Source organism: Benincasa hispida, chromosome 7, assembly GCF_009727055.1.
Source record: "Benincasa hispida cultivar B227 chromosome 7, ASM972705v1, whole genome shotgun sequence".
NCBI classification, from domain to species: Eukaryota; Viridiplantae; Streptophyta; class Magnoliopsida; order Cucurbitales; family Cucurbitaceae; genus Benincasa; species Benincasa hispida.
In genome coordinates, this window is record NC_052355.1 from 30,740,404 (window position 1) to 30,748,510 (window position 8,107).

At 35.3% G+C, this 8,107-nt stretch overlaps 1 protein-coding gene across 3 annotated transcripts; it reads left to right on the plus strand.

Annotated features, from left to right (window-relative positions):
* Positions 1-613: 613 nt before the first annotated feature.
* LOC120081812 (homeobox-leucine zipper protein HAT22-like) lies at positions 614-6,533 on the plus strand. Of its 3 annotated transcripts, none has more exons than XR_005482952.1 (4): positions 614-1,031; positions 5,808-5,967; positions 6,054-6,133; positions 6,233-6,533. XR_005482952.1 is itself a non-coding variant. In XM_039036982.1 (3 exons), exons 1-3 carry the CDS (start codon positions 5,833-5,835, stop codon positions 6,246-6,248), a joined length of 231 nt encoding a protein of 76 aa, XP_038892910.1. In that variant the 5' UTR covers positions 5,386-5,832; the 3' UTR covers positions 6,249-6,533. The 3 variants fall into 3 exon arrangements, 1 of the variants encoding a protein (XP_038892910.1); XR_005482953.1 differs by lacking the exon at positions 614-1,031 and adding an exon at positions 5,352-5,446; XM_039036982.1 differs by lacking the exon at positions 614-1,031 and having other exon boundaries at positions 5,386-5,967.
* Positions 6,534-8,107: the final 1,574 nt, after the last annotated feature.

Consider the following 8,107-nt stretch of genomic DNA (forward strand, 5'->3'; position numbering starts at 1 on the left):
AAGAAGGAGATTCGCGTGGAGAAGGAGACTCGTTCATGTTTTGTTCGAGGGAGTTCTTGAAGAAAGGGTTCTTCAAAGGTAAGGCTTTTTGAAACCCTAAGTATTCCTTTTTGTCAAACATGCTATAATTATGCAAATGCATACATTGTTCTTGTTTAACTGTGAAACTTATATTCAATGAAAAATGAAATTTGGGTCGATCTTTGTTTTCGGTCACGATTCTTTTCAGTTAGAGTTCTTTCATATACAAAGTTTACAAACTACGAGATTACAAAGAGATTTCGGACATTAATCCCAACATCTTCTCCATCAAGCTTTCTCTCTTCCCATTCTTTCTCTATTTCATTTTTTTTACGAAGGTTGATAAGAATGGGCCCAAAAATTAAAATAAGAAATGACAGGCCTAGTAATTTCAAATTTGAGCTGATTCACGAGAAAAGTTGAACTGTTGGAAACATGTGGTGAGATACACTTTCATTTCTTTCTCCTTTCTTTCCAATTTATCAGAATAACAAAATAAGACAGAGAGAGTTCTAACCTTTCCTCTCTATCATTCAAATGAGGTGAGAAGCTTTGATTCCGAATCTATGAAAATCTAATGGAATTTTCGAGCATGCATTCATAGATTCAAAGAGAGGGAAAAGAAATAAACATAACCATGTATAGTGGTTCGGTGTTTTTAACCCACCTACATCCACTGTTGGAAGATCTTCAAGTTTTTTACTCAACAGTTTCAAGATTACAAAAGCTCAGATAAGTTTTTCTTTTACAACTCCCTCTAAAAAATGCTCATTGATATCTCTCTCTGAAAAAACAATTTCTCTACATTCTGTACATTGTGTTTCCCTTTTTATACAGTAGTTGATGATTAGAGAAAATAACAGTTTGTAACAATTTGCTAATTGTTTCTGTTTGTTTGAACAAGAGTCTGAGGAGACAGAGAACTTAGATGGAGCGGATGTTTTGGGTTCATAATGTCAACAGTTCTCCCTCTTGAAGCAAAAACATCTTGAAGGTCTTCAAAAGATTCGGTAACTATTTTTCTTTCTTTAAGTCTACTATTTTAAGTAGACTTAGGCAGTGGTTGAACTTAGATTCTGGAATCTGTTGCGTTGTCCTCTGTTTTAACTTTTTGAATGATGACCGTTCCTTTCCCAATGATATCTCTAACAAAGAATAACTTTACATCAATGTGTTTTGTTCTTCATGATATTGCTGGTTTTTAGTCAACTGAATTGCTTCTTTGATTGCTTCTGTTACTGCTATGAATTCATCCTCAGTAGTTGACAAAGCAACTACTGATTGTAGGGTAGACTTCCAGCTTACGAGGTTTCTCCTAACATAAAGAAGTAACCTGTTAAGGATCTCTTAAGGTTATCTTTTTATCACTATCCCCTACAAAATCTGCATCAACATGATCTCCTTTTATCAATATCCCCTACAAAATCTGCATCAACATGATCTCCTTTTATCAATATCCCCTACAAAATCTGCATCAACATACCCTTTTAGAAGTAGTTTACACTCATTAGAAGCTGTGTAAAATAGTCCTCTATCCATTAACCCCACTAGGTATCAAAATACCCATTTGGTAGCTTCCTAGTGATTTTTGCCAGGGTTACCCATGTACCTGCTGACTAAACTAGAACTGTAGGCTAATTCAGGTCTAGTGCAAACCATCAAATACATCAAACTTCTAGTGGCATTAAAATAAGGAACATCTGACATAGCTAGCTTCTCAGCTGGGTCTTTAGGGGAGTCATTGGCAGATAGCTTAAATTGTTGACCCATAGATGTAGATACTGACTTAGCATTGGACATATTAAACCCGTCTAGCACCTTTTGAGTATACTGTTTCTATGATAAGAACAATTCTCTCTTGCTTCTTTGTCTTGTAATTTCGGTGCCTAAGATCCTTTTAGCTGACCCCAGGTCCTTCATTTCGAACTCAACCTTCCAATGATCCTTAATCTCATTCAAGTCAAACATATTTCTCCTTACTAACAACATGTCATCTACATATAATAGTAGGTAGATTAGACTACCATTTGGAAGCTTTCTGTAGTAGACACAAGGATCATATAGGCTCCTCACAAAATTTATTTTACTGATGAAGATATCAAACCTCTTACACCAACACCTAGGGGACTGTTTCAGTCCATATAAGGACTTTTTTTGCTTACACACTAGTTCTGTCTTCCCTTGAACCTCAAAGCCCATAGGCTGCTCCATAAAGAGTTCTTCCTCCAAGCTTCCATATAGGAATGTTGTAGTAACATCCATCTGTTCTAATTCAAGATCTTCACAAGCCATAATTGAAAGAGGAACTCTAATAGATGTGTGTTTAACCATTGGAGAGAAGATCTCTGTATAATCTACTCCCTCTTTCTGCTTAAAACCCTTGCAACAAGTCTGGCCTTACATTTCACAACTTGATTGTTTTCTTCCAAATATTTCTTCTTATAAACCCACTTACAAGAAATAACTCCTTTGTTAAATGGTCTGTCAGTCAGTTCCCAAGTTTCATTCTTGTAGAGAGTTTATTTCACTCTTCATTATTGCAACCCATTCATTTTTCTCTTTACTGTTTAGAGCTTCCTCAAAACTACTAGGTTCTTCACTGTCATCATCAATAGAATGATTAGAAATGCAATTAGCACTTACAAATCTAGAAGGTAGTATGGTGGTTCTCCTTTCTTTGTCCCTTGATAGAAGGTAGTCTTCTAGGTTCTCAGTTTGTCTCTCAGTTCTATCTTCAGAAGTACTTGGAACATCTGAGGGCTGTGAAGGTTCAGTCGTTGTTACAGAGATTTCATTTCTAGGATGAACTTCAACATGAGAGCTAGAATGAGGGACAAAATGATCTTCTTTAGTTAACTGTGTCAAAGTTTCAGAGTCCACATAGGACTCATTTTCCTTGAAGGTTACATCTCTGCTGATTAAACTTCTATTAGAGCTGAAATCCCAAAATTTGAATCATTTTACTCCTTCAGGATACCCTATGAACATACACTTCATAGCTCTAGGTTCTAGCTTGCTTTGCTTGATATGAACATAGGCAGTGCATCCAAAAGGTTTTAGGACTGACAGATCAGGGGGTGATCCTCTCCATTTTTCTTCAGGGGTCTGCATATCAATAGAGATACTAGGACTTTTATTGATTGTAAAGGTGGTTGTAGCTAAAGCTTCTACCCAAAAATCCTCTGCTATTTTTGCCTCAGATAGCATGCACCTTACCCTTTCCATCAGTGTTCTGTTCATTCTTTCTGCAACTTCATTCTGTTGGGGGGTGTAAGCTACTGTCTTGTGCCTTGTTATTCCACACTTAACACAAAGAGAGTTAAAATTGTTCCCTAGAAATTCTAGGCCATTATCAGTCCTAAAGAACTTAATTTTCTTCTCAGTTTGAGTTTCTACCTTAGCCTTCCAGTTTTTAAAACATTCAAAGGTCTAATCTTTAAATTTAAGAGAATAGGTCCCCACTTTCCTAGAGTAATCACCGACAAGGGATAAGAAGTACCTGGAACCTCCCCAAGAGGGAGTTAATGTTGGACCCCATAGGTCTCCATGAATATAGTCAAGGATGACCTTGGTCGAATGAACTCCTCTTGTGAACTTCATTCTTTTGGATTTTCCAAGCACACAGTGGTTATAGAAACTGAGCCTTTTAGTACCTCTAGACTGGATCAAACCTTGCTTCAGAAGTTCATTCAATCCTCTTTCATTGATGCAAGAGAGTCTTCGATGCCATAATTCAAATTCATTGTCCTTCTCAGCTTCTGACAGCAAAGCATACTTTGGTTGACCGACTTTCTTCAAGATATACAACCCATCAACTTTCTTTCCAACCAGGATTAACCTTCCCTGTTTTTCTATCCTCAAGGCATTCCTTTCTCCAGTGAATGTGCAGCCCTGATCATCAAGCATGCCCAAAAAGATGAGATTTCTCTTAAGCTTTGGAACATGTCTAACATCTCTCGAGAGTACTTCCCTGTTGTTTGAGAGTTTTAATAGTACTGAGCCTCTACCAATGATTTCACATTCATTGTTGTTTCCCATGTAAACTGAGTCTCCATCCTTTGATTTGTAGTCAACAAACCAGCTCCTTTTGAAAGCCATGATGGGTACATCCTGAGTCTAAGACCCAGTCTCCCTCCTCAGTTTCAGAATCCATGGCTTTCTTATTTACAGTAGAAAGAACGTCAGTATAATAAGTTTCCTCTCCAACAAGCTTCTATTTCTTCCATGCTCCCTTGACTTCCTTGGATCATCTCTTCTGAAGTCTCTACTTCTGGATGAGTTATCTCTATCATAAGGCTTATACCTCATGTTATCATCTCTTCTGTGGTGTTTAGCCCTCTCAGGGTAATTTCTCTTGAAATGCCTTTCCTTATGACAGATGAAGCATTTCAAAGCTGACATTTCTCTGCGATTTTTCTAGTTCTTGTTAAAGGAGTTCCTTTTAAACTGATTTGTGCCTTTTGAAAATAAGGATTCTGCACTACCAACATTTTTGCCTTCAGCTTGAAGTTCTGATTCTCTACTCCTTAAAGCTGTAATGACAGTATCTACTGTCACAACCTCTCTCCCATATTTTAGGGCTATCTTAACTTCTTTATGGGTGTCATGGAGTAAATTGATCAGCAAGGCAGCTTCACTTTCTGTCCTAAGTTTCTCCCCAGACTGGTTGAATTCATTAGTCGGTCTCTTGAATTCATCTAAATTTTCATTCAAGGACTTAGAGTGATTCATTTTAAAAGAAAAAAGTCTTTCTCTAACGTAGAGTTTATTAGGAAGATCCCTTCTGTCATAAAGGGCTTTCAGCTTCTCCCACACCTCATGTATTGTGTCTTCATTAATGACTTATCTCAAAACATTGTCTGCAATGTTGAGGATGAGTGTTCCATATGCATTGTCTTCCATATTTTGTCTTTCTTCAGCACTTAGGGTAGTAGGCAAGGTCTTTGGATCATCAAGAGCTTTCAAGGCCTTTTGAGAACTTAGAAAGGCTTTGACTCTTTTTGTCCAAAGAGCAAAGTCTTCTGCTCCATTAAACTTCTCAATTTCAAATTTTGCAGTGGCCATTTCAAGAATTTCAAAGATTCTGTCCTGTTTTCTCTGAAGAATCTCAAGGAAATTGATTTTCGATCTTTCAAGAACTTCAAGAAGCATAACTAAGATTTTCAAGAACTCTAAGAAATTTGTCTTGTACTCTGATACCCAAAAATTAAAATAAGAAATGACAGGCCCACTAATTTCGAATTTGAGCTGATCCACGAGAAAAGTTGAACTGTTATTAGCATGTATGATTCTAGTGCTTCCACGTAGCTCATCAGAAACATGTGGTGAGATACACTTTCATTCCTTTCTCCCTTCTTTTCAATTTATCATAATAACAAAATAAGACAGGGAGAGTTCTAACTTTCCTCTCTGTCGTTCAACTGAGGTAAGAAGCTTTGATTCCAGATCTGTGAAAATCTAATGGGATTTTCGAGCATGCATTCATAGATTCGAAGAGAGGGATAAGAAATGAACACAACCATGTATAGTGGTTCGGTGTTTTTAACCCACCTACATCCACTATTGGAAGATCTTCAAGTTCTTTATACAACAGTTTCAAGATTACAAAAGCTCGATAAGTTTTTCTTTTACAACTCCCTCTAAAAAATACTCATTGACATCTCTCTCTGAAAAAACAATTTCTCTACATTCTTTACATTGTGTTTCCCTTTTTATACAGATAGGTAATGATTAGAGAAAATAACAGTCTGTAACAACTTGCTAACTGTTTCTGTTTGTTTGAACAGGAGTCTGAGGAGACAGAAAACTTAGATGGAGCTGATGTTTTGGGTTCATAATGTCAATAAAGGTGAAGATGGTTCTGATGATATAAACAAACTTAAGCTAACTAAAGAACAATCTACCATTTTGGAAGAAAGCTTCAAACTTCACAGTACTCTTAACCCTGTAGGTATTCTTCCTCATTTTCTGGTTTATTTAGTTTCTTAATAAACCTTATTGTGATCTAAATTTCAGTTTTATTTAATTAACAGAAGCAAAAGCAAGCCTTAGCTAGAGAGTTAAATCTCCGGTCTGGACAAGTTGAAGTTTGGTTTCAGAATCGGAGAGCCAGGTAATTAATTATTTAATTCATCTGTTTCCACAAATTTAAAATTGGGGATTTGGAGTTAGATCAAAGAAACTAAAACACGGGAGTTGAATAAATTTGCAGGGCAAAGCTAAAGTAAAAAGAGGTAGATTGCAAGAACTAAAAGCCCTGAAATTAGCACAGCCTCTGTTCGTGCAAATGCCTACAGCGACATTCATATCTGCCCATTTTGCGAGTGGATAGATGGTGGCGGTGTCGCCAATACCAAGGGCCCAGGTTTTTATGGCTCCCAATTAGAGAGGTCTAATTTCTCGAAAAAAGTTCTCAGATAGGGAAGCCCGTTCCCTTTCAAATTTATCTGTCAACATAATAAATATATTATTATGTGAATAATTTAATTTATATGTATTTCTTTCTACTAAAATAGTTTATTATTTTTTTTAATCAAAATTTGAGTAATTTATCTTTAAATTTAAATTGTCATATTAAACTAACATAATAAATAATTTAGTGATAGAATTAATTATTTAATTAAAATTTGTTTACCTTAATCATTTAAATTAATTAGTTTTTTCCAAAACCAAAAAAAATAACAGAAAAAAATACCTTTGGAAATCTCCACCCCAATCCCCCATAGGGAATTATGAAATGTAAAACAGGGATAGGATGAAAAATGGCATTCTTTGACTTCGGCCCGCACCGTGAACATCCCTACTCCCAACCTCCGGTTTTACAAAGCCTTCACTAAGCCTACTGCTGCTTGCAAATGCTATAAATAATTAAGAAACTGGAAGAAAGCAAATGCTATAAATAATTAAGAAACTGGAAGAAATAGATAAACAATATGAAGAGAGAGCTTGGAGAAGATGATAATTGAGAAGAAAGAGTGGATGGGAGGGGAAAGAGAGGAAAGAGACGACGGGAATTGAGATGAGAGAGGAATGGATTTTTCACCCAAATATTTTACTTTGAATTTTTTAATCATATTTCACATTCTTTTATTATTTTTTTTTCCAACTCACCTATTCTTTTATTTCTATTTAATGGCAGAGATTATTTTTAAATTTTATTAAAAAAGTCCATTGAATATTTAAAAATACATGGACTAAAATAGAACAACTATAAAAGTATAGGGACTAAAATGGTATTTTAATCTTTATTTTATTACATGAAAGTTATTATTATTACGAGTAATGTGGATGCATCCATCTTTATGCATCTCATTTTCATTCTATACACACTAAAAAATAATTAAAATATTTTAAAAAAGAAATAATAAGAAGTTGTCACATGTCAAATTATCATCGAACAATTTGGTGAGATGTCTAGAGATAGGTATGAGATGCACCTAAGTATTTTTGTATTATTATTATTTAACCAATTTTGATTTCAAAACAGTTTGAAAGATTAAATTTAATAATTATTAAAAATATAAAAACTAAATTTAGACTATTAAAAAGTACATATATTAAAATGGAAGGGAACCCAAAATATAAAAACCAAAATGGTATTTTAAATTTTTAGAATCATAAGTTTATGTTCGTGACAAGGAAATGCACTTGATCATCACATGACACCGATAATGAATTTGTTTGACAAGAGGGGAACGAACGTGGCCTACAAATTAAAAGAGAAAACATGCACATCGGTGTGATGCTTGTCATACACTCGGATGCTTAAGTGAGAGTGAATAATGTTTGCTAAGGAGTTTCAGGGTAAGATTCAAGTTACCTCATATGAAACTATACATGTGATTGACTTAGATTATTCCATTGAGATTTTGGAGTCACTTTGGGATAATCATGCAACTTACCAAACCAAGGGGCGTACCCTATTTAGCATTTAGTTAGGTTTAGCCTCAACTTTAGTTAAGTCTAAGCATATTCTCCTAGTTTCATTTTAATCATAGGGTGATGTTTTGGGCTAGGCCATGTGTGGGTCGAACCTAGCAAAATAGTTAATGGACATGTCCCACGCATGTTTAGTAGTTTTGGCCGA

Bases quoted from the DNA above. Each gene is read 5' to 3' on its own strand.
- LOC120081812 (XM_039036982.1), top strand. From the start codon at position 5,833: ATGGAGCTGATGTTTTGGGTTCATAATGTCAATAAAGGTGAAGATGGT. The intron at 5,968-6,053 runs GTAGGTATTCTT...TTTAATTAACAG, and splicing joins TTCACAGTACTCTTAACCCT to AAGCAAAAGCAAGCCTTAGC.